Source organism: Aquarana catesbeiana, linkage group LG03, assembly GCF_042186555.1.
Source record: "Aquarana catesbeiana isolate 2022-GZ linkage group LG03, ASM4218655v1, whole genome shotgun sequence".
In the NCBI taxonomy this organism is placed as follows: Eukaryota; Metazoa; Chordata; class Amphibia; order Anura; family Ranidae; genus Aquarana; species Aquarana catesbeiana.
In genome coordinates this window covers 179,954,401-179,981,556 of record NC_133326.1, presented here as the reverse complement: position 1 = coordinate 179,981,556, position 27,156 = coordinate 179,954,401, and the positions used below count along the sequence as shown (strand labels likewise).

At 41.1% G+C, this 27,156-nt stretch overlaps 1 protein-coding gene across 3 annotated transcripts in view; it reads right to left on the bottom strand.

The window, feature by feature from the left end:
- Window positions 1–27,156, bottom strand: part of HGF (hepatocyte growth factor) — a 192,195-nt gene that overhangs the window by 16,631 nt on the left and 148,408 nt on the right. For all 3 annotated transcript variants that reach the window (XM_073619566.1, XM_073619565.1, XM_073619567.1), the window contains exons 11-16: window positions 26,185–26,318; window positions 20,222–20,260; window positions 19,680–19,773; window positions 18,010–18,084; window positions 14,900–15,043; window positions 5,248–5,354 (exon numbers count right to left, since the gene is read on the bottom strand). In XM_073619566.1, coding sequence (XP_073475667.1) covers window positions 5,248–5,354; window positions 14,900–15,043; window positions 18,010–18,084; window positions 19,680–19,773; window positions 20,222–20,260; window positions 26,185–26,318 — 593 coding nt within the window. The remainder of the gene's footprint in view (window positions 1–5,247; window positions 5,355–14,899; window positions 15,044–18,009; window positions 18,085–19,679; window positions 19,774–20,221; window positions 20,261–26,184; window positions 26,319–27,156) is intronic.

Sequence of the window (27,156 nt, the reverse complement as noted above, 5' to 3'; positions counted from 1 at the left end):
GTCCGACCGTGTGTACGGGGCATTAGACAAATGCGCAGTTCCTTCCGCCCAGTCTATGTCTGGATAATTAAAATGTGCCAAACCAGAGCAACCGGTAGACAGCATACAGTTAGGCGCTTCAGGTCTTTGTCACAGATTGCCCTCTCTGTCCTTCAAAGAACTGAGTCCCCTACCACCAGAATCTGTCTTTCCTTTTCCTTTGGCTCTCCTCCACTCTCACTGGACCCACCCGTCATAGTACCTACTAATTATTTAATGAGGATTGTGTATTATACCCTGTCCAAAATTAACTAACAACTAGCTTCCTGACACTAATACTCAACAATGCAGTCCGCATGAACTCGCAGCACCCGTGTACTCACAGTCTACGTGCACTCGCAGCACTCGTGTACTCACAGTCCACGTGCACTTGCAGCACTCGTGTACTCAGTCTACGTGCACTCGCAGCACTCGTGTACTCACAATCCAAGTGCACTCGCAGCACTTGTATACTCACAGAATAGGTTTGTGCATAAGCATATCTTTGTGTGCATGTGAAGAAGTTCAGCCACCATCTGTTGTATGAGATTCCATATGCTGGGGCTTCAAATGGAGATTGCATCAAATAAATACTTGCACTCTATTTTTTTTTTTTTGCTACAACTGTTTAGTGTACAAGGTTTGTTGACATGCCATTTAGCCTGGCAAGCATATTTGATTTCTTATTGATTCTGTTTGATTAGGTGTCTTTATTTTGATTTATTCATTTTAGGGCAGATGCTGATGTGGGTATGCAATTTAGACATACTATCCATATGTATATTTTATGACCATACACACTGAACATCAAAGTACAATGAGCTAGAGATTGGGGACTGCGATTACTATGTGTACTTACACATGCAAGACTTCAGTGTAGGTGTACTATACTTATTTATGTTCCTTTATTTTAGTAAATCAGGTTCAGTGTTTGGTTGAATAGATGAGATTATTATTATTATTATACAGGATTTATATAGTGCCAACAGTTTACGTAGCGCTTTACAACTTGAGGGTAGACAGTACAAATACAATACACTTTGATACAGTAGGAATTAGAGGGCCCTGCTCCTTAGAGCTTACAATCTAAGAATGTAATCTTAGACCCAACAGTCTACTATATTACAATATTTTTCCAATTTACTGTATATACACACAGAATATACATATGGTATGCTTAAGTATTTTTTTCTTTTTTCATAGTTGTTGTTTGTGGGCACTACTTACAAGAAAAGTAAGGCTTTTCCAAAAAACAAAAAACAAAAAAAAAACCAAAACAACATCCTCACCTAGGTAGATGCAGCATTGATCCAATGCTGCATCTGTCCCCACCACCTCTAAGACCATGAACTGAATGATCAAAGACCGCTGATCTTTCAGTTCTTGGTCTTCAGTGAGCAGAGAGATGATGACTGTGAGTCACTTGCTCTCTGCTCTGCCCCTCCAGCACTCACTGGAGCACCAGGTTTTGGAGGGGGTGGGAGGGACTGGTTCAGACTCTCAGCAGTGCACTAGGAGGATGAGTCAGCTGCTGCTTTGGCATCTGGGTGTATCCCAACAATACATTCTGGATCCCTCCAGGGCCTGGACCAGCTCAGAACTAAGTGCACTGCTGTGACCCACAGGAGAGGTAAGGCCAAAAGAGCATTGGTCCTACTTCTCCTTTAAGAAGAAATAAAACTGTGCTAATGAGGATTAAGCCCCACATAAACTGTCTGGGGAGCCTGAGGTTAGCCACAAACTAGAGATGATCATCAGTTTATCAAGGCAATAATGGTCAGATCAGGAAACAATATTACTGTATATCTGTGGGCTGCCCCTACTTGTGCATTCATGGATTTTCCAATTGATCATGATTGCTCCAAGATAAGGCTGGTGCTACAGTTGACAGCACAGTGTGAAAATATCCACTGCCAGCCATGTGCGGTTTATGTCATGATTGTTTAACAAATAAAATTGTGCATCGGTCACTCCTTCCAGCCACTGTCTCGTGTAAACGGTTTGCCTAAGTTTAGTATTACTGCAAGAAATTGCAATAAACCCCATAAGGCACTAGACATTTTTACATAGGTGTCTAAATTATGCTGAACAAAGAGCAGTCATTTTCAGTAGCCTAGCAAGAAGACCCAATAAAAAGTCCGCTTCACTTATGTTATTTATGTGGTGTCAAAAAAAGATTTTTGATTACCACACAGTTTTAGCTTTTGTGTTTTTTAGGTTCCACTATGGTATTCAAAGGTTGTGTAAACCCTATTAGTACAGAAATTCAGTGCTGTCCTTTGCCCTGTGCAGTCTGCAGTTTTATAGCTTATTAAATTAGAGGAAGCTCTGCTGACTTTCATCATCCGATCATGTGTAAGCAAACATGGTGTTTATATACACTGTATATATATATATATATATATACAGTATATATATATATATATATATATATATATATATATATATATATATATATATATATATATATGTTACTTGCATATGTTTGGGTATTCTTTCTTTTCAAAATTAAGCTTCACCTAATTTATTAAACTTTGAAGCAACTGAGATACAGTATTGCGTTGCAATATGCTCCCATGATAAATACACCTATTTTTATTTCTAGCAAGTGCTATAAACCCCCACAGAAAAAAAAACTCAAACTTCCTAATTACATTTAATATATAACTGTTCCCATTGTATTTCATAAAGATTCTTCCTCTAATAGAAAGAACCAGGTGATTCCTCCATTCCTAATGCTTCCCTTCTTCTGATGGCAATGATCTGCAGGCTCATAGAGCCACTGTAGTGATGTCATCATAGTTTGCATGCTCCCCATTTAACCTAATAAGTAAGTCATGTGTTGCTTGCTATACATGACTTACTTCCTAGGTCACGTGATAGATGTTAATTCAATCACTACAGCATGGCCAGAGAGGAGGTCAGAGCTAAACCACAGCGTGTTACATGTTATGTGAAGTCACCTTAGCTATTACATGCCCTCCCTTCCAGACCATTCAGAGCACAGTCAGCCAGGCATGTGCTCTGCTCCCTATAACAGATCAGATGCTTGAGTGACAGCACACTCCACTCTGGCCTGGAAGGGAGAGCATGTAATGGCTAAAGTGACGTCATGTGACATATTGGCTATAACATCTACATCATAGCAACACATATATGAGAATCATACATCGGATAGTGCAATTTCAAGTGTAACAATGTATCACCTTTGATGTATAACCTTTCCTAGCCTAATTTTTTCTCACTTTGTATATACCAGAGCTCATATTTTAATTATTTTTTTATATATGTTTTGTGTCTAACCATCCTTTGAAATAATAATAAAAAATCTGTGATTTTTTACAAAATATTTGACTCCTATTTGCTGCTAAAAAGCCCCGTGGGGAATTTTCCACTTTTTTCTTTTCAAAGATTGTGACATATTGACCAGTGGCGTTGTTAGGTGGGTGCGGGGAGTGCAGGCCGCACCCGGGTGACACCCTCCAGAGGGGTGACACCCGTAGGTAGCGGCACGCACCGCTAACACTGCCCGCTGCCCTGATCTGCTCCTCCGGACTTGCGCTGTGTCCCTCAGCGCAGCGGACTGAAGCCGCCTCCCCCTCCTCTCTGTTTATCCGCGCTGTTCTGAGGTCTGTAAACTTTATGTATGTGTGGGTGCAGGGGGTGTCTATGCTAATGGGGGCTCTGCACTGAGGGGGGGTGTCTATGCTAATGGGGGCTCTGCACTGAGGGGGGGTGTCTATGCTAATGGGGGCTCTGCACTGAGGGGGGGTGTCTATGCTAATGGGGGCTCTGCCCTGAGGGGGGATTCCATACTAATGGGGGCTCTGCACTGAGGGGGGGATTCTATACTGATGGGGGCTCTGCACTGAGGGGGGATTCTATACTAATGGGGGCTCTGCACTGAGGGGGGATTCTATACTAATGGGCAGGGGTCTACACTGAGAGGGGGATTCCATACTGATGGGGGTCAGCACTGAGGGGGGGAGTATGTACTGATGGGGGGGTCTGCACTGAGGTGGGAGGTTGATACTGATGGAGGGGGGTCTGCAGACTCTGCACTGAGGGAGGGTGTCTGAACTCATGGGGGGTCTGCAATAAGGGAGGGGAGTCTGTACTGAGGGAGGGGGTCAGTACTTAGTGGGGGGGTCTATACTGAGGAAAGGGGGTCTGCACTGAGCGGGGGTCTATATTAATGGAAGGGGGTCTGTACTGAGGGAGGGGGTCTATATTGATGGAGTAGGGTCTGTAGTTAGTGGGGGGGGGGGGTCTGTACTGAGGTAGTTGGTGGAGGAGGGGATGACACCAATTTTTTGGGCACCGGGTGACACCAACCCTAGTGACGCCACTGATATTGACTTAGCTCTGCCCCTGCCCTCGTTGTGCCACAGTGATAATGGAAACCTTAATCAAGTAACCCAAGGAGAATTATTTAAAAAAAGGTAGAAACACCATGATTTTTTAAACTATTTGCATATACTGTAGACCTGTGGCTGTGGCTGTGCCCTAGCTATGCAAGGGGGCAGATATCTGGGTTTAGGAACATTTCAATACAAAAATGAGCATATCCTATATCATGGGTGATCAACCTGTGGCCCTTTTCTTTTGTTATTTTTTTTCTTCATTTTTAATGTTGGTAATATATTCAGGTGATATGTGCAATGGCATTACAGCCAATAGATTTTACAGTTTTTTATATTTTCAAGTTGTACTTCTGTCTGTCAAAAAGCAATATATTTGTTATATTTGTTTGTTAAGAAACTTTGTTTTATTTATAAAGATGTTATATATCGCAAAAGCTAAATCTGTGTCTGCAGTGCATGTTCAAACCTTAATACCATAAATTATAACATGTTGTTAGATTTTTACTCCAGGAGTATATAAGTTTGGCAATTCTAAAGAAATGCTTAAATAATGAATTAAAACTAAATCCATTAGATTTTAGATGAAAAAAATGCACTGGAGATTTTAGTTTACTAAAATACGACTAAAACTAAAACAATTTAGATGAACAAAATAAAACTAAAATGGCATTTTAGTCAAAAGACTATAACTAAAACTAGATCAAAATTTGACATTGCTTGGTAGCGCATGAGCACTCATTGCAATTTCCCCATCTAGGGGTTAGGAAAACCTTATATATTTTATATGTGAATTCAACTTTAACTTGATTTTAAAGAACATTATATAATTGTTATTGTAATTCAGAACATAAATAAAGTATCATACTTCCTGTATGTCCCCATCCATACACAGCACATTCTGTTTTTTCTGGAATTGTGCATCCGTAATATGGCAGTTTGATCTGTGCTACATATTCATTAAGCACTGCAGATCTATTAAGGAAAAATATAAAGTGAATTACTCTTTTGTATATATGGATCAACAGTAAAATAACTGATCTGAGTAAATAGAAAAAAATACAATAGAAAAAATAATAATTTGACTTTATTAATTGCAAAAAACAAAGCATAGCATTACAGCTGTATCAATTCACGTATCAATCACACACCACAAAAAGGACATTAGGAATTAAAATAACCTAACATGTGTTCATATTCATTATTTATGCTTGAAAAAAGATGCTTGAAATACATTTTATAGGACAGTTCATTTCAACTGCTATTCACCTGCCTAGTCAGACTTCCTCAGACACCAATAGGGAAATTCTAATGGGGCAGAGATTGGCAGCTGGAGCTTAGCCATAAACACGACTGTAGATAGGGATGTCCAAAATCCACAAGTGTCCGCAGCACAGCAGCTAGCACCTAGCACCTAAAACACTTGCTTTGGATCTCTTAATGAACTGCACTGCAGCCACCACTTCTGACACCTGTTAGACCTCAGAAACATCATGGGGTTGATTTATTAAAACTGGAGAGTGCAAAATCTGGTGCAGCTTTGCAAAGAAACCAATCAGCTTCCAAGTTTTTTGTCAACGTTTACGTGAACAAGCTGAGGTTAGAAACTGATTGGTTACCATGCACAGCTGCATCAGAATTTGCATTCTCCAGTTTTAGTAAATGAACTGCAAAGTGTCAGTTCAGAGTTCATTCAGAATAGGGGAGGCTCGCCGTAGATCTTTCCTGACTCCAGACACATAACTGAGCTGCAGGAGTACTTCCCCTCACTCTGATTTGCCTGGTCAGATGAGTGGGTTTCATGGATGGAGGAGATCTGTATTTGGGGGAGATCTGTACTAGATGAGGCATATGTACTAGGAAGAGATATAAACTGGATAAGGAGATGTGTATCAAAAACAAACAAAATTTCCCTGCTCACTTACCAGCTACCCTGCAACAAAACAAAACTAGCCCAAACCAACAGTGCAACTAAACCCCTTGATTTTAACATGAAATATTAGAATGGGTTCATTTAGTTTTGTTGCAGGCTAGCTGGTAAGTGAGCTGGGAAATTGTGTTTGCTTTTGATGTGTGTTGCCCTTAGGCTTAACCACTTCAGCCCCTTGAGAATTTACCCCCTTCCTGACCAGAGCACTTTTTGCGATATGGCACTGGTCGCTTTAACTGACAATTGCGCGGTCGTGCGACGTTGCACCCAAACAAATTTAGACATCCTTTTTTTCCCCACAAATAGAGCTTTCTTTTGGTGGTATTTGATCACCTCTGCGGTTTTTAGTTTTCATAAACAAAAAAAGAGCGTCAACTTTGAAAAAAAAGCAATATTTTTTACTTTTTGCTATAATAAATATCCCCCAAAAATATATTAAAAAAAAATATTTCTCAGGCCGATATGTATTCTTCTACATATTTTTGGTAAAAAAAATTTGCAATAAGCGTATATTGATTGGTTTGCACAAAAGTTATAGCGTCTACAAAATAGGAGATAGATTTATGGCATTTTTATTATTTTTTTTTTATTAGTAATGGCGGCAATCTGCGATTTTTATTGTGACTGCGACATTGCGGCAAACACATTGGACACTTTTGACACTATTTTGGGACCAGTGACATTTATACAGCGATCAGTGCTATAAAAATGCACTGATTACTATGTAAATGACACTGGCAGGGAAGGGGTTAAACACTAGGGGTTAAGTGTATTTTGAAAAAAAAATGTTTTCAAAATAGCCAAAAATGAAAAACTCCTGTAAGCTAAATGCGAGTTACCAAGTTTAGCCATGTTTAGAAGTGTTTGGCACTTGAAATGCTTCTAAACTCAGCGTCTGAACTAATTTTTTTGCTTTCCAAAAAATGCCTCTAAACTCAACTGCCTAGAAACGACTATAAACAACCCTGTGTACATGTACTGATAAGATAACAGAGGAGAGTTCAGGAGCAGTTGAAAAAAATGCCCAACTGCTCCTAAACGTCCGTTTAGCAGCAGCAGTGTACATGAGGCCCATGTGTTCCTCGCTGCAAACGTTGGTTGTAGGTTTGGGTGGTTGACATTTGTTTGTAGTTTGTGAACTGGTGCGGGTAAACATAGGATACCTTCAGCTGCCATTGTGCCCTTATGTGTCCCGTGCATCCCTATACCTTTAAGGAGGGGTGGGCTCCCTCCAGGCACACCTGCCCTTAATCTATTAAACTGCTATATATATGCTCCAATTTGGGAGACTTTCAAAATTATAGTTAGGACTGCAATAAACTGGGGTGCCTTGAAATGGCCACTAAGGCTTACATATATGATTACAAATGTGTATGACTAAACTCCTTGTGTTTAACATAAATTGTTAGACAGGGCTAATTTTGTTTTGTTGCAGGCTAGCTGGTAGGTGAGCTGTGAAATTTAGTTTGTTTTTGATGTGTATTGCCCTTCCATGTGCCTCTTGCTGAAAAGGCTGGATGCCATTTGTTTGTAGTAGATTTGTACTAAAGGAGAGATCTGCACTAGGAAAATATATTTACTGGATCTTTACCTGTTGTATTCTGTTTTTCAACCTGTGCATTATGCTCCCCTGATTCTTGTGTGAGTGATTCAGACCCCTGTGCATTACCTACCCTACCCACTGCATCCTGTGTGTTATGTACTTCTATGCCCTGCGCTATATACACTATACTGTGAAGCTGATTTACTAAAACTGCAGAGTGCACAATCTGGTGCAGCTCTGCATAGAAATCAATCAGCTACTAGATTTTTTTTGTCAAAGCTTAATTGAACTAGCTGTTAGTTAGAAGCTACTTGGCTACCATGCACAACTGCACCAGACTTTGCATTGTTCAGTTTTAGTAAATCAACCACTGAGTATTTCATACTCCTGACCACTGCACTGTTTATGCTTGGCTGTATATGACATACCTCTGACCACTGCACTCTTTATATTTAGGTTGCACACACTGTTCCCTGCAAGCGTCGTGATGCATGGGGGGCAGAGCCCTGGGGCAAAATCAAAAAGTACAAAAAACAACACATACAGTACACTGTAATCTTACAGATTACATTACTGTATCAAATCATTTCACATCCCTTTTGTCCCTAGTGCTTTGTCCAGTGTCCTGCCTGCACTTTTGTATTATATATACTGTTCTTTCTGCCTGGAAACTTGAGATTGTCCATGGCAACCAAAAAGTGTCCCTTTACGTCAAAAGCGGTTTTAGACCAGTTAGAAAACAGCAATGGTAAATTAGAACACTTGCAGAATTGAGCGATAGAGAATTGTGGGGAAATTCTTTATTATTATTATATTATTATTATTTTTTTATCAATATTTATAGTTATTTATTATATTGGAATGTATGACTTTGTGTTTCAAACTTTATGATACCCGGAATGTCTACTAGACTCTTGTTTGGACAGATTTAAGTGTTTTATTACTAAGAATTACAGGCCTACAACATAAAACACCAAATTTCTATGCAAAACAACGTACCGCTTTGACATTCAAAAATCTGACATAATCATACCACCAGGGAGGCTACAGAGTGTACGATAAAGCAAGAGGGTGACCGTATTATTTGCAAGATTATGGTGTCTAGGGGGCAGGGAGTTAGATGCGCATCGGATAAAAGTTCAATGACCTTCTCTATAGTGGGAGAATTAACCTAGGTAAGCATTGAGTGTGCAGGTGGACATGGAATGTTGCAGATTTGCTGCAAATTGAAAAAGAGTCCTGCACATTTTTTGAGCACTGCGGTGCAGTTCAGATGCGACATCCAGGCTCATTGCCTTCTATGGTAATGCATCTTAATCGCACATCTGATCAGTTTTGAACATGAGTTTGATCCAGAAAAAAAAAACAGCATGGGAGTCCCTCCCAATCCATACCAGGCCCTTTAGGGACTATAAGGGAAACCCCATGCCGTCTTTTTTTAATTTTGGCATGGCGCTTTAAAATTCCCCTTAGTTCTGGTATGGATTTTGAGGTGAACCCCCACTTCAAAATTTTAAAAAATGGTGTGGATTTCCTCCAGAATCCATACCTGACCATTATCCGAGCATGAAGTCTGGTAGGCCAGGAGAGGGAGGATGAACAAGCACCCCCCAACCTGAATTATACCAGGCCAAATGCCGTCAACATGGGGGGGGTGCTTTAGGGCAGGAGGGCTCTCTTCCCTACAACCCTGGTCAGTGGTTGTGCAGGTTGTGGGCAGGGGGGGCTCCAGTTCCCAGTCCCCGCTTATGTGAATTAGTAGGGGTACATTGTACACTTACCTACTGGGCACTTACACCCCCTTCCTGCCCAAGCCATTTTTCAGCTTTCAGCACTGTCGCACTTTGAATGACAATTGAGCGGTCATGCTACACTGTACCCAAACAAATTTTTTATCATTTTCTTCACACAAATAGAGTTTTCTTTTGGTGGTATTTAATCACTGCTGGTTTTTTTATTTTTTACAAAAAGAAAAAGACCAAATATTTTTAAAAATGTTTTTTACTTTTTTCCTGTCAGTAAATTTTGTAATTTTTCACCTTCACTGATGTGCACTAATGAGGCGACACTGATGGGCAATGATAGGCTGAATTGGTGGACATTGATGAGGTGGCACTTATGGGCACTGATGAGGTGGCACTGATGAGGAAGCACTAATATATTGAACTTATGGGCACTGATAGGTGGCACTGATATGTGGCACTGATGAGTACTGATAGGTGGCACTGATGGGCACTGTTAGGTGGCACTGATGGGCACTAATAGGCGGCACTGATGGGCACTGATAGGCGGCATGGACAGGCGGTACTGATGGGCACTGATCAGCATTGATGAGTGGCACTGATAGGTGACACTGATGGACATTGATCGACAGCAGTGATGGGCATGAATGGGCAGCACTGATAGGCGGCACTGATTGCCAGCACTGATTGGCATCGCTAATGGGCACTGATTTGTGGCACTTGTAGGCACTGATTGCTGCCACTGGTGGGCACTGATTGCTGGCATTGGTGGGCAATGGTGGGCACTGTATGGTGATGCTGTATTGCTATACTGTAATCAGGGCACAGAAAGACCCACTCGTGCTGAAGGCTCCCGCTGTCTGCCTGATCCACTGCCTGGCAGTTCTTAAATAGCTAAGATATGGGGCTGCCTGGCGACATCACCTGGTGGCACTGCCCCTTGTGACATCATTGACTGGTGCATGCTGGGTCAGTGACAACACAAGGGGGCGGTGCCACCAGGTGACATCACCGGGTGGCCTCACCCCTTAACTATTTAACCACTTCCCGCCCGGCCGTCACTGAAGTGGTTCAGTTACCCTGCCTGACTGGGTGTCATATGACGTCCTACAGGATAACAGCCACCACGCACCCATGGGGGCGCGCATCGCGGTGATCGGTGGTGCGGTGTGGCAGTCTGACACACCGCCACACTAATCTTGGTAAAGAGCCTCCAACGGAGGCTCTTTACCACGTGATCAGCCGTGTCCAATCACGGCTGATCACGATGTCAACAGGAAAGGCCGTTGATTGGCTTTTCCTCACTCGCGTCTGACAGACATGAGTAGAGAAGAGCTGATCGGCGGCTCTCCTGATAGGGGGGGTCTGCGCTCATTGTTTATCAGTGCAGCCCCCCCTCGGATGCCCACACTAGACCACCAGGGAAGTCACCAGGACCACCAGGGAAGTGGGAAACATGTGGATGGCCAGGTATGTACCCCATGGCCATCCACATGTGCAAATTATGCCCAATCTGTGCCAATCAGTGCCCACAAATGGGCACTGACTGGCACCATTATATAACATGTAACATCAGTGATGCCCAGCAATGCCACCCATCAGTGTCATCAGTGCCACCAATCAGTGTCATCAGTGCCACCCATCAGTGCCCATCAGTGCCCATCATTGCCCATACATGTCACCTATCAGTGCCACTCATAAGTACCCATCAGTGCCACCCATAAGTACCCATCAGTGCCACCTACGAGTGCCCATCAGTGCCACCTATGAGTGCCCATCAGTGCCGCATACCAGTGCCCCCTTTCAGTGCCCATCAGTGCCACCTATCAGTGCCACCTATCAGTGCCCGTCAGTGCCACCTCATCAGTGCCACCTCATTAGTGCCTCTTCATCGGTGCCCATCAGTGCCGCCTTATCAGTGCCCATCAGTGCAGCCATATCAGTGCCCATTATTGAAGAAGAAAAATTTTTAACAGAAACAAAGAAAAACTTGTTTTTTTTTCAAAATTTTCGGTCTTTTTGTATTTGTTACGCAAAAAATAAAAACCGCAGAGGTGATCAAGTATCACCAAAAGAAAGCTCTATTTGTGGGAACAAAATGATAAAAATTTAGTTTGGGTACAGTGTTGTATGGCCACGCAATTGTCATTCAAATTGAGACAGCGCTGAAAGCTGAAAATTGGCTTGGGTAGGAAGGTGTCTAGGTGCCTGGTATTGAAGTGGTTAAGAACTGTCAGGTGGCAGAGGAGGCAGACAGTGGGAGCCTTCGGTGAGAATTGAATTTTTCTTTTTTTGGGTTGGTGGTGGCAGTGGGCGTCGTGTTTGATGATGGATCTACAATGTACCCCATAATTATTCACACCCTATGTGAATTATTATGGGGTGCATTGTACCCTGACTCTGATAGAAGAAGTTAGCTTATACGTTATATTTTTTTTCAAATAGCACAATGAATATGTGCTCTTTTTAAATACTGTATCTATTTGTGTGCAGCAGTATTTGAATAAAATTGAGTTTAACACAACAAGATGACTGAAGAAAGCACAGACTGACTTGTAAAGGTTCAAATAATAGCATCAGTAATAATCAAAGCACCTTGTCTCCATGTTGATGGGGACAAGAGCCTCTCCTCACAGCCTCTCCCCACAACCCTGGCCGGTGATTGTGGGGGTCTGTGGACAAGGGGCTTATCGGAATCTGGAAGCCCCCCTTAACAAGGGGGGCTCCAGATCCTGGCCCAACCGTATGTGAATTATTATGGGGTACATTGTACCCTGACTCATTCACCAAAAAAAGTGTCAAAAATAAATAAAAACTCTCAGAGACAGTTTTTGACAATTACCTTATTAAAAAAACAAAAACAATCTCTGAGAGTTTTTATTTATTTTTGACACTTTTTTTGGTGAATGAGTCAGGGTACAATGTACCCCATAATAATTCATATACGGTTGGGCCAGGATCTGGAGCCCCCCTTGTTAAGGGGAGCTTCCAGATTCCGATAAGCCCCTTGTCCACAGACCCCCACAATCACCGGCCAGGGTTGTGGGGAGAGGCTGTGAGGAGAGGCTCTTGTCCCCATCAACATGGAGACAAGGTGCTTTGATTATTACTGATGCTATTATTTGAACCTTTACAAGTCAGTCTGTGCTTTCTTCAGTCATCTCGTTGTGTTAAACTCAATTTTATTCAAATACTGCTGCACACAAATAGATACAGTATTTAAAAAGAGCACATATTCATTGTGCTATTTGAAAAAAAATATAACGTATAAGCTAACTTCTTCTATCTGAAGAACTATCATCATAATTGTTCTTGATCAATGTGTTATCAGTTTTCAGTTATCCTGTATAAAACAACATAATTAAAGAAATATATTTATCTTTGAAAACAGACACTCTTATGTTACTGTAGCTTGTAGGCTTTTTTTAAATCCATTGAGAATGTGCATTCATAATTATACATTGTTGTAAAGTATTCAATATATGATGTGAAATACCTAAAAATGTATAACACAAATACTTAAACAGACTCTAACAATTTGATTTTATAAAATTGCCTCTTCGTACATTTGTGTACTACTTTATAGCCTTTTTTAATGTTTGAGTAATATGCTTTCTATGGGTAAGTCACATTCTTAGCAGCCGATGAAACAGCATACAGTACTAATCATCACCATTAAGGTACATCGTGAGTGAGGTTACATTTGTACATTTAAGAACAGCAGCTCACTGGGATGTCTTTTATGAAAAACATATGTTCCCTACACCTAGACATAATATGGCTGCATTTTAATGATCTGTCTCCAAGCTGTAACACTTAAAGAAAATAAATTGACTCTGCAAATAGTCCAACGAGTTTCTAAGATCTGAGTTTATACAAAGTGGGAACTACCACTCACAAATGAGCAATGGATTTCACATTTAAAAACAACAATTTATATCTTTTAACAGGACTGTACAAGGTATAGCATTATTAATAACTTGCGGCGTCTGGCTAAATAGCTATAGTACCAACTTTAGCTTCCAAAGTAGTAGAAATAACTACAGACCACCTTTATCCTAGTGAGCATCTAATGATGAACTCTCTGCTATTGCTAGCTTAAAGCCCACATTAAGTAATTGTCCCCCTCAGTTGTTGTCCAGGTTGGTATGGTAATGCATGCATGAAAATGTGCATATGATGGTCTAAGCTCAGAGGAAGCCGGTTAAATGACACTGTAAATCATTCAGTGTAAAAGAGGACCAGATGCAAGAAAATGTCACAGAGAGAAGCACTGGAGTGTGAAGATGGTGAGTAGTATTTTTTTCTATTTACCAGGCACAGGATAAGCACACACAAACCTGGATTTTTTTTTTAAATATAAAATGAAAGATTACTACAGAAATGGCAGTTACATGAGGCCCACAAGGTCCACCAGAGGTGCACCATTGGGATGTCTTACACTGGGTGTAACAGGTGTGAGGCATGTAAGATATTTAATGAAGCTAGTTAGGTTATAGGTTAGCACTGCTGCAAAACAAACTAAGACAGCACAAATGTGAAAAACACTTTGAAAAACACTGACTCAACAAGTTTTTTACATATATATTTTTAAATTGTTACCATTTTATGCTTCTCCATTCTGTATACCAGGGGTGCCCAATCAGTGGCCCATGGAGCCCTCTGATATGGTCCGCAACCTCCTGCTCTGGGATGGTGGGTTGGCAAGCTCAGGTCGTGGGTTGCTGACCTGCCATCCCAGAGCATCAGTGTTGTAGATGGAGAAGGCGGTACAGGAAGCATGTGGCTGTGGAGGGAGCAGACCTGTATAAGTCAATGCTTCCCCCATACTGCCAGCTCCTGTCCCAGGTGGCTTGATACCAAATGCACTCCGCCTAGGACAGCAAAATTACTACAGCCAGCACACAGTGATTTTTACAGAAAGGGCAATTCCTGGAGATCAGAAAATGAAGGATCATTAAATGAAAGGTCAGTTTATGAAAATATTATATATATATATATATATATATCAAGGTTTCAAATTGATCTGCGGGCACAGCACAGTTTACCTGCAAGTTACCTGCACTGAGCCATAGACTGCTATTATTACCCGTGTGCACTGAATGTAGGAGTTTTGGTGCGCTTTCAGAAAGTGCATCACACCTGCAAGATATAATAGAAGTGTATGGCAAAGCGCAGCTAAAACGCAGGAAAGCCGCAGGTGCCCTGCTTTGTACCCACAATGCGGGTAAACCGCAGTACATCAGTGTGAAAGCAGTCTAGAAATAAAAGTGATAATTAATTATAAACATTTCCTATAACTCACCTGGAAAGTTTTAAAAGAACAAGGTTTGATCCCATTGGTCCATGAACTAGCTGTGAAATTCTGAAACTTTGTCTATGGTCCTGTGTTCTCCTGTAGATGTTTTGGACTCCCAGCCATGCTTCATATTCGTTGAGGTCAACATTTCTATAGAGAAATAAAATGTATTTATTTCTGTAATGATACTTTAGATCTGTGTTGCCCACTGGCAGCCAATAAGATTTCAGCTATTTTGTAATAATATAGACAACAATTGTAGAATATTTAGCTATATGAACATTACCTCATCATTATTTTCCTCCAGTAATAATGAAACTTATTTAATATAGTTATATAAAAAAGAAGAGGGTGCGAGGAATATATAGGCTTCATTTGGGAACTTCCTTATAGAACATTAGCTGGCTGCCTGTAATACTATTCAATTGGCTGCATTACCTTCACTGAGCTGGAGCAAGTACACAAATCTGGAGTTTTTATTTTAGAAGCTGCATACTTTTCTCAGTCTGTGACTTTGAAAGTATTGTAGCCAGAAAAAGCCAGGCAGCTAACATTTTCAGAAGTATCTCAAAATGTCAAAATCCACATTTCTTCAAGTAAAGGTTACAATACCACCCTGTAAATAATGCATTTCATAAATCCATTAAATGTAAACGATGCAGTTTAACTAGGACCTTACATTTAAACAAATTTGCCATTCTGAAGCTTTTATGATACTGCCCCATATGTAAAAAGTCCTCCATAAAAGCAAATGCATGTCTATATAGAGACAAACATCAAAAGGGGGCATTTAGCACACATTTGTACTTCTATGTTTGTCAAGGGTGGCCTCATGTCATGCTAATGAAAGTGTTACATGCAACATTCAAACCATTGTTAACATTGATCTATTCTACATGACTTCCTCTGCCCGCACCCATACTTCAAGAGAGAACTGTAGAAAACAGTAGTGTTGATTACCTACTTAAGGTAGAGACAATGGGAAGAGGGGAGACCAAAATGCACCACATGTCATATATAAGGTATACAAATTGAAAATATAGAACTGTGGGACTTTTCAGGTGCCAAAGAGAACATATACCTCACAATAAATTATAAAAAACAATTAGCTTTATTGTACAAAAATAACTGAAAAGTCCCACAGTTCTATTTAGAAGTTATTCACTTAATAAAGTAAATGTTCAAAAGTAAAGTGAATAATTGTTCATTGAGCTTAGTAAAAGCAGAGAAGCTGTGTTCGCTTCTATCAGCCAATCATGTCCTGTCAAAATTCTTGTTTTTTTAAAATATCTTCACACATAATTGGACATTCAAAGTAAACACACGTTTACCTTATTTACTGGTAATCACTTTGTGATGTAAAACATTTATGTTAATTCAGTAAATCAACTTCACTCTCCTAGTGAGGACAGTTTCTCTTTCCTGCATCTTGTATTCCTGCTTTGTTAAGCTCTGGATCATTTTCTGTTGCTGAATGTAATGCCTAAAGGGTAATTAGGATCCGGAAAACTGCCCATATGTATTGATATTGGCATCCATCACGCAGAACTTTTTCAGACGCTGTTTGGCTGATTTACTAAAGGATAATACAATTATCTAAATTACTACTAAATTACTAAAGGACAATAAAATGTGTGAACATTAACTTCAATTACCCAATCATGTGGAAAGAAAATCCTTGTTTACTTATTTTATCTGCACATGATTGGATAATTGAAGTAAAGTTAATATTCACACAATTTATTGTGTGAACATTCTCAATTCATTTAGTAAATCAGCCTTTGTGCTGAGAAATGCAGAAGCATTTAGATGTCCTTAAAGAGGAGTTCCAGTTTCCTGTAAAAAAAATTAAAAGTCAGCAGCTACAAATACTGTAGCTGCTAACTTTTAATATAAGGACACCTGCCCAGGGATCCAGCAATGTCAGCACCCCAGGCCGATGCGTCCATTGGCTTCAGGTGCAGGCGCTGGCATTGCAAAAAAGGGAAACCGGCAGTGAAGCCTTCAGGCTACACAGCTGGTTTCCTACTGTGCATGCATGAGTTGAGCTATGCTTTCTGAATGGTCCTGTCATCTTCTGCGACACACACAGGTCCCAGAAGGCAGCGGGGGGGGGCCTACATGACGCAGATCACTGTGCAGCGATCTTACCAGGAAGTGGGAGCAGGTACCTGTCAAAACCAGGTACCCGCTCCACCCCAAAAGGGCCAAATGTGGCAGTGGAGGGTGCAAACAAACGGAACTTCCCCTTTTGGGTGGAGCTCCACTTTAAGCACATTGTTGAATACAGGAGTGCAATTGAAAAGTAAACATACCACTCATCTTTCTAACACATTTGAAGTGTTTTGGGATTTTTTTGTGTAGTGGGGGCAATTACCTTTTTTTTTTTTTTTTTGACAGGTACCTTGCCTAGACAAGAATAATGTCCACTTGGGATGCCTCTTTCCCCCACCACCACGTGAGACATGTCATATGTCAAAGGAGGCTGCAGGAACAGTCTCACATTATTACTGTGGATGCAAAGTGGGGAGCTGGTTGTGAGACATCAGGAAGTCACAGGCAGCTCCCAAATCCAATATGGTGGCACAGTAGAACAGAAGCATAGACTGGACAGGAGATTGGTCTGCAGGGAGGACCGCGCTGGACTTCATAGGTTGGTAAGTGTTTGTTTCTTAAAAGCAGCTAAAGTAGTTGTAGCTACTGACTTTTAATTTTTAAACAAGGGTGAAGTTCCTCTTTAAAGCGGAGTTCCACCCAAAAGTGGAACTTCCGCTCATTTGTCTTTGACAGGTATCCTGTTCCCACTTCCGGGAGTCCGGGCCATGGCCCGTGACATCACCACAGCCCGTGACTCCCTCCTCCTCTCCCTATCGCCAGGCCAGTAGGAGAGAGGAGCGGGGCCTCACGTATGCACAGTAGTTTTCCCGGCATGAAGCCGCAATGGCGATGCCGTCATCACTGGACTCCAGGACAGGTAAGTGTCCTATTGTTAAAAGCCAGCAACTGCAGTATATGTAGCTGCTGGCTTTTAATTTTTTTTTTTTTTTTGGGCGGAACACTACTTTAATGGAAACAATATAATACAAGGATAAATAGTAATTTTGTAAAGCACTAACCTAGAAAGAAAACACTGACTTGCTGTTAAAACCCACTTCTCATTTAAAAGAGATCCTCCGCATTTATGTTGGTTCCTGCAAAACAAAATGAATGAGAAGATGAAAAAATAGAACGTTAAATATTAAACCATTTTTTTTACCAAAGAAGGGAGACGGCTTGCCTGCTCTAGAGTTTATATCTGACATGTAAAAATATGGGAGTGTAGGGGAGGTTATCATTTATGTGACATGTCATGGATGCTATCCAAGAATATAAATGTTATGTGAGCACAAAAGCATTTTGTTTCAATTCACCTCTGGCTAACATGAGATTTGTTACTCTTGCTCCAGTACTAGAATCCAAAAGGGCAGCAATTAAAGGAAAGGGGTTAGCTTTACACAGTTAATCCAAATCACACAGATGTTTAAAACTTCAGAGAGCCTGACTGGATAAATCCCAGACTAATTTACGGCTGATCTTTATTGCAAGGGAAAGACAGCAGGATAACATAAATGCTTGTTTGTTTTTTCTTGTTTTTTTTTTTTTCTTTTTTCTTTCTTTTTTTTTTTTGTTTCCTGTAGGTCTGTTTTTGACAGTGGATCAAACATCTGGTTAAACTAAGCAAATCTGATTCACTTATGCCCTGTTCTAATCTTTAATAGCTCAGAGCAAACTATGTATTAGTCAGTGGGCTCACTTGCCAAGATTCTGAAAACGCAGCCACTGCCTACAGATATAGCCAACGTTATTGCAACGACTGGTATATATTTGTTTAATATTCTCAGAGGAGGGCGAAGACTGCAAGAGCAGAAGCATGAGAAAGTGGGAGGCAAGCCTGCTATTTTACATGTCAGAACGTGCCACGAGTTGTTATAATAATGTTGGTTTATTCTAAAAAAGCAGTATGTACTTACATTGCTAAAAGTCACCAACAATGGATGTGTCGTATTTGAACAATGAGATTGCATACTGTGTGAAATTGTGTACACGTATTGTGATTAAAATATCACCTAGCAACACTTGTGCTTGAATAATTTAAATGCTCTTCATTCTTTATTCAAACTAATTTTGTTATTAAGAGTTATGCTTTTATTTAAAAAACATTTTAAAGGGGGTCATTCCATTCTAAAATAACATGGTTTTGTGTGGTCCCTGTGAGTGATCACTTAAAATCTCAGCCCTAACAATTCTCAGTTCACTTTGCCAGGAATATCATCCATGCAGAATGGATATCACAGCCCCATAGTTGCAGATTATCAGATCTAAGGGTCTATCTGAAACAAATTACATTTTCTTGCACTGCAGGGTGAATGCAAGAATAAGCCAGCTACATTGAGTTATATTACTCAAAAGCTGCAGATGTCTGAACTCTTTTTATGACATAGCAAAGATAATATGTTACCATCATCATGAAAAACTGAGCAGTATGTGTTTCTAAAGAATTAAAAAAAAAAACAAGAGGTATTTGTATGTCAATTAGTAGCTCCTTTGGATATACATTTTATATTGGAGATCATACGCCTCATAATGTCTGCATCAAAAAATATAACCCTCAGATACACGAGATGCTAAAAGCAGACATGCCCAAGACCATTGTTTGTTAATATAACTTATTTAATTTCTACAGCGAGTATCTATGCAAGTTAAAAGCTATTTTGAATGACCCTCCACTCTAAATATTGGAAATTACCTGTGTCTTAGACTAACTATCCATCCATCGTTGCCTTGTGCTGGACTTCCATTTACTACCCTTAGCTGTTTTGTTGAGGCACAAGATCCTGGATCTAAAATCAAAGAATATAACAAATAAAATGTGTTTTTTTTACAAAAAGATCCCCTAGTACGTATACATTTTAAATGCTATATACATATTAAAACACAATTATAGCCTTATTTTTTCAGATTAGGTGGAATCTATGTTGTTTAGGGAGATTATTCTATACGTTCAGTCCCTATGACTATAGGCAGACATTTCTAGTTGCTAGCACACAGACAGCAATGAAAACATTTCTAACCCTCTGATCATCTGAGCTTTGGAACTGTCTCCAATCCATCTAAATATGCAACTTCATCCCCAACAAAAGGTGAAGCCATTATTTTAAGTACATTACACATAGAAATATACAAATATGATTATAAAGTTCCAGCATATGCATGCATATTTTCTACAGGTTGTGCAGTTTTTGTGTGTGAAGAGAACAATGAAACCTATGGTAGATAAATAATACTTACTGTCCACATTTGTCATTGTTGGGGTGGTATCGCCTTCACCTAAAATAAAATTCACAGTTTTACATACTTCATAACAATTCTTTTAGACTTCATAAAACAAGTAAACTTCATGACACAATCAGTGGTGGCCCGTCCATAGGGGGCGCACGGGAAGTGTTTTGACATCCAGGCTATGTCAGTTAGTAAATCAGTGATGTGTGAGGAGATTGATGGGGTGAGCTGGGGGGGGCAGAGAAATAGATTTGGGTGTCATCAGTATATAAGTGGTAGTGGAAGCCATGGGAGGCTATCAGCTGACCCAAGGAGGACATGTAGATTGAAAATAGTAGAGGTCCAAGGACAGAACCTTGGGGGGACCCCAACGGTAAGAGGTGTTGAAGAGGAGGAAGTGGAGTTGTAAGTGACACTGAAGGTGCAATGAGATAGGTAAGATTCGAACCAACGGAGAGTGCAGCCATGGAGACCAAGCAAATTGAGTTTTTTGAGGAGGAGGGGGTGGTCAACTGTATCAAAGGCAGAGGAAAGGTCCAAGAGTAAGTGTACGGAACAATGACAATTGGTTTTGGCTGTTAGTAAGTCGTTTGTGAGTTTCAGGAGGGCAGTTTCTGTGGAGTGCTGTGGGCGAAATCCAGACTGAAGGGGATCAAGAAAGTTATTCTTAATGAGGTGGTTGCTCAGTCGGTTGTAGACTAAACGTTCAAGGAGTTTGGAGGCAAAAGGGAGTAAAGAGATGGGTCTTAGGTTGTTAAGATTGGTGGGGTCTAGTGAGGCCTTTTTTGGTATGGGAGTGACTAGTACATGTTTTAGAGGGTCGGGGAAGATGCCAAAAGAGAGTAAGAGGTTGAAGATATGAGTTAAGGAGTGTAGGATAGAGTCAGATGGTGACCGTAGTATTTGAGAAGGAACAGGGTCCTGGGGGCAGGAGGTTAGGTGGGCATTAGAATCTCATTTGTTTTTGAAAATAAAGAAAGACGAGAAAAAACATTTTTTTTTTTCTTTTTTCAATTTTCAAAACTTTGTGACAAAAAGTGAGGTCTGCAAAATACTCACTATACCTCTCATCAAATAGCTTGGGGTGTCTACTTTCCAAAATGGGGTCATTTGGGGGGTTTCTTGCGACCTGGGCATTCCATGGCCTCCGAAACTGTGATAGGCAGTGAAGAGTGAAATCAAAAATTTACGGCCTTAGAAAGCCTGAAGGCGGTGCTTGGTTTTCGGGGTCCCGTACGCGGCTAGGCTCCCAAAAAGTCTCACACATGTGGTATCCCCATACTCAGGAGAAGCAACAGAATGTATTTTGGGGCGTAATTTCACATATTCCCATGGCATGTTTGAGCAATATATCATTTAGTGACAACTTTGCGCAAAAAAAAATAAAAAAAATAAAAAATTGTCTCTTTCCCGCAACTTGTGTCACAATATAAAATATTCCATGGACTCGACATGCCTCTCAGCAAATAGCTTGGGGTGTCTACTTTCCAAAATGGGGTCATTTGGGGGGGTTTTGAACTGTCCTGGCATTTTATGCATAACATTTAGAAGCTTATGTCACACATCACCCACTCTTCTAACCACTTGAAGACAAAGCCCTTTCTGACACTTTTTGATTACATAAAAAAATAATTTTTTTTTGCAAGAAAATTACTTTGAACCCCCAAACATTATATTTTTTTTAAAGCAAATGCCCTACAGATTAAAATGGTGGGTGTTTCATTTTTTTTTTTCACACAGTATTTGCGCAGCGATTTTTCAAACGCATTTTTTGGGGAAAAAACACACTTTTTAAAATCTTAATGCACTAAAACACACTATATTGCCCGAATGTTTGATGAAATAAAAAAGATGATCTTAGGCCGAGTACATGGATACCAAACATGACATGCTTTAAAATTGCGCACAAACGTGCAGTGGCGACAAACTAAATACATTTTAAAAGCCTTTAAAAGCCTTTACAGGTTACCACTTTAGATTTACAGAGGAGGTCTACTGCTAAAATTACTGCCCTCGATCTGACATTCGCGGTGATACCTCACATGCATGGTGCAATTGCTGTTTACACTTGACGCCAGACCAACGCTTGCGTTCGCCTTAGCGCGAGAGCAGGGGGGACAGGGGTGCTTTTTTTTTTTTTTCTTTATTATTATTATTTTTTTTATCTTATTTTAAAACTGTTCCTTTCATTTTTTTTTTTTTAAATCATTTTTATTGTTATCTCAGGGAATGTAAATATCCCCTATCATAGCAATAGGTAGTGACAGGTACTCTTTTTTGAAAAAATTGGGGTCTATTAGACCCTAGATTTCTCCTCTGCCCTCAAAGCATCTGACCACACCAAGATCGGTGTGATAAAATGCTTTCCCAATTTCCCAATGGCGCTGTTTACATCCGGCGAAATCTAAGTCATAAAATGCTCATAGCTTCCGGTTTCTTAGGCCATAGAGATGATTGGAGCCACTCTGGTCTCTGATCAGCTCTATGGTCAGCTGGCTGAATCACTGGCTGCATTCTCAGGTTCCCTGTTGAGACAGGAGAGCCAGAGAAAAACACGGAAGACGTTGGGGGGGGCATTCCCTCCCACTACTTGTAAAAGCAGTCTAGAGGCTAATTAGCCGCTAGGATTGCTTTTACATGAAAGCCGACTGCTGGCTGAAAAGAATGATACCAAGATGATACCTAAACCTGCAGGCATCATTCTGGTATAACCACTCAAAGTCGTGAATGGCGTACCTGAAGACAAAAAAATGGTTAACAATAAAGCACAGTAAACGGTAAAGTATAAAAAATTGCAGACCTGAAAAGCAAACATGATAAAACATAATAACAATAAAACATTGCAGAATAGAATACAGTAAAAAAGAGCAGAACAATAGAGAGAATAGAGAGAGAGAGAACAATAAAACGACAACTATTATTTTTTATTTTATATTTTTGTGTTTTTTTTTTACACTTTTTTTTGTAACTAACTTTTATAACTGTAACCGTTTCCAGGTTCGGGTCTCTCAAAATGCGATGGCATCTTGGGAGACCCTGTGAAAGTGTGCCTAGTCTGTGCAATGCTGTACCCTACGCTAATACTCAACTAGTGAATGGTAGCGTTCAAAACATTCACCAATGCAAAGACCAGGATTGTCAGGACAGGAGAGACAATAATAGCGGGTGTCACGCCTATATCCGCGCTTGCTGCAGACACGACATCTTTTTTGGGGGGGTTCGTTGGGTAGGGGTACTCGGGAGGACATAAAGAAAATGCCTCTCATGCAGCCGACTGCATTTGGTTGGGGATGTGAATGGGGGAAGTACGGGCGCTGCAGAAGTGGTGGGTTCCCAATTAGGATTGGCGAATGCAGCAGGAAGGGCATTATGGGCACGACGGGCCTGTGTTTGTCTTTTTGGTGGCAGCGGGACACTACTTGTGCTTGCCACCTCACCAGCTTGAACTGCACTTATGGGACTCGCCACGTCACCAAGTGTTACTGCAGTGCAGGTTTGACTACGACCGGGGTGTACTAGGCCGCTGGTGCTTGCCAGTTCACCAAAACGCTACAAAAAAAACTGTTAGCGATCGCAGGGATCAGGTCTGACTCTGCGAACGCTGCAGTTATGTATCTGGGCTGATCCCGCTAACACTGCGTTTGTGGGAACCCTAAACTGCTGGGGACGCTAGTATAGATCTGATCGGATCAGATATTGATCCGTACAGATACTATACCACTAAGGGAGGCGTATGCTGCGTGCGTGGGTGTTAGCGGTACTGGCGCTAATCTGACGCTGCCTGGGGCGACGCATATCACCGCCGAGCGATCAGGGGGCTAAACCTTTATTCGGTAATAAACGGCGGGTGCCCTGACACTATAAAAAATAAACGAACTAACCAGCGTCACCCGTAAAGGTTATACGGTGATCAGTGGTGAAAGGGTTAACTAGGGGGCAATCAAGGTGTTAAAACATTTATTAGATAGTATATGGGGGTCCCTGACGCTATAAAACGCTGACGGCGAACCTGAATATTTACCTCCCTAACTAGCATCACCAGCGACACTAATACAGCGATCAGAAAAATGATCGCTTAGTGACACTGGTGACAGGGGGTGATCAAGGGGTTAAAACTTTATTAGGGGGGTTAGGGGGGTACCCTAGACCTAAAGGGGGCTACCACTCACTGCCCTAACACTGTAACTGTCACAAACTGACACCAATCAGTAATCAGAAAAAAAAAAAAATACTGCTTGGTGTCAGTTTGTGACAGGGGGGGTGGTTGGGGGGGGATCGGGGGGTGATCGGGGGGGTCGGGGGTGTTTTATGTGCCTGGCATGTTCTACTGTGTGTGTTTGTGTTTTGTGCACTTACATGTCTTCTCTCCTCGGCGCTGGAACGGAAACTGCCAAGCCGAGGAGAGATGACATCACATCCTCTGCCTGTGTGAAACTACACACAGGCAGGGGAGGATTCCGATTGGCTGGGAGCGATCGCGAGGGGGGGGGCCACGATCGGATGGTCTCCCCCTGGCCTCCCATGCTCCCAGTGAAATGCCGACCGCCGCTGGCACCGGGGGGGGGGTCCGATCGGACCCCCCGCCCGCGGGAGGCAGATCACGTACAGGTACGTGATTCTGCCTGCCCGTGCCATTCTGCCGACGTCTATCTGCGTTAGGCGGTCGGCAAGTGGTTAAACTTTTCAGTGTTTATACATGCTCATATTTATTTATTTTAGGTACTTATATAGCGCTGTCAATTTACACAGTGCTTTACATATACATTGAACATTCACATCAGTGCCCTCTAGGAGATTACAACCTAAGGTCCCTAACGCTCTTTCATACATACTAGGGCCAATTTAGACAGGATCCAATTAAGCTACCAGCATGTCTTTTAGAGTGTGGGAGGAAACTGGCATACCTGGAGGAAACCCACACAGGCACAGGGAGAACATGCAAACTCCAGGTAGATGGTGTTGTGGTTGGAATTTGAACCAGCGACCATTTTGCTGCTAGGTGAAAGTGCTAACCACTACACTACTGTGCTGCTCATATATGTTTTTCCAGTTGTAAAGTGTTGGCACATCATCTGTAAATACAGCAAAATGCTTTTTTGCTTTATGTGGAAACAATGTGATGCTTACATGGTGTTCTTTCACATAGCAACACCCTTTATCTGGAATTAATTTCATAAGCTTTTTAAACTCTCCTACCTCTTTTACTTTAATGTTTTATTCCACATTCTGTGAAACATACCAGTCTACTTCTACTGAGTGTTGTGAAAGCTTTTTTATTCAGAGTTTAGAGCTTATTGTGCCAAGTGAAACTATCTTCTACAGCCAACTAAGAGAGCCGCAGTTCCACCTTACTTTGTATTATATTGTTCCATTCATTCAGCATGTTCAGCTTGAGTATTACATTTATAGAAATGTTTTGCTGTAAAAAAAATACATTTTGTTGTATTTCTCTTATGAATTTATACTGTATTTATGGCTAAAGCCACCCAAATTTATAGGTCATTACTAGCTGTCCCCTGCCAGGTTTAAACCAATAGATAAGCATTTAAAGGTCAAAGACCACTGATTGCTCAGTTCTCAGTATTCAGTCTGCAGAGATCTCACTGGAGCACATGACTGTGGATGGCCAGGAGCAGCTGACTCAGTTTCCCAGAGGCTCGCTAAGAGGTTGTGCCAGCTGCCAGCGCAGGCATCTGAGTGGATCCTGATTGCAAAGAGCCTGGACTGGCTGAGTGACATCAGCAAACAGCAGACTTTAGCCCACTGTTGGCTGAAAATGGGTCACAGGAGTGCAAAACAAAGTGCACTCCTGTGATCCATAGAAGTAGGGCCAAAATTGTTTTAGCCATACTTTTTCTTTAAGGCATCTTTTGCCTGTTTATGCATCTCTGAAACTTTTAATCTCTAAAACACCCAATTGTTTTCCCTTAGCCAATGGATTGTTAGGAACAAAAGAATGAATAAAAGCTTACATCTAGAAATATGACAATAGTCCCAGGGTATTAGGGGATTATCTGTATAGCACCACGGTCCATGGGCATCGTTGTCTGGATTGCGACAGTAATTTTTTTCGAGCATGGATATATCTGGCTCCTTGAATGTATGCCTAAAATAAAAAGACATAAATCATTATTTTTTAATGTACTAGTCGTTTTTATTGTATAAGTCGTTCAGCATGATTATTACATAGTACATAGGTACATAGACACTAAAGCTTCGATCACATTATATTTTTTAAGTGAAAGCTTCTTTTCTGCAGAGTACCAATAGTATTGTGTGCTATATCATACATTTGTTGCCATGATTTTTTTTAAATTTCACCTTAGACTTAGCATGAGTGTTAGTGGTTGAGTTAGGGGCTAATTGTAGGGGTTTGAGGTTACAAGTTAGGTTTATGGGTTAGGTTGTGGTAAGGGTTTATTTTAGGGGTAAGTTAAAAAGGAGCTCCAGGCCCCCCCCCCAAAAAAAATTAAAAGTCAGCAGCTACAAAGATTGTATGTGATGGACCCCCGTACTCAAGAGGAGTATGTCCGCCATATAAGCTTCCCCTGTCCAGTACCAGCTTGATCCAAGATCCCTTAGCTCACCCATTCACTTGTCGAGACATCAGTGTAGGGTAGCACAAAACACAAGACTGTTTGTTCAAACACAGGCACAAAGAAATATACACTCAGGGGACAATTTCCCCTTCTTTGCATAATGACACAGGGTGAAGTAAACTACATTCAGTAACAAGAGACACACAGACAGCCTTTTAGAAAGGGTTGCATGAGAAATCTTGCCTCCCCTCTAGCAGCTAATCCACATGGACATATACATCCCATAATAGGTTTCTCCCAAGGCAGACAGAAACAATAGAACAACGAGATACAGCCACTTAACAATAAACACATAGCAACCCCTACCCCATCAATGGTCTATGAAACACTCCTACAATATTCTAG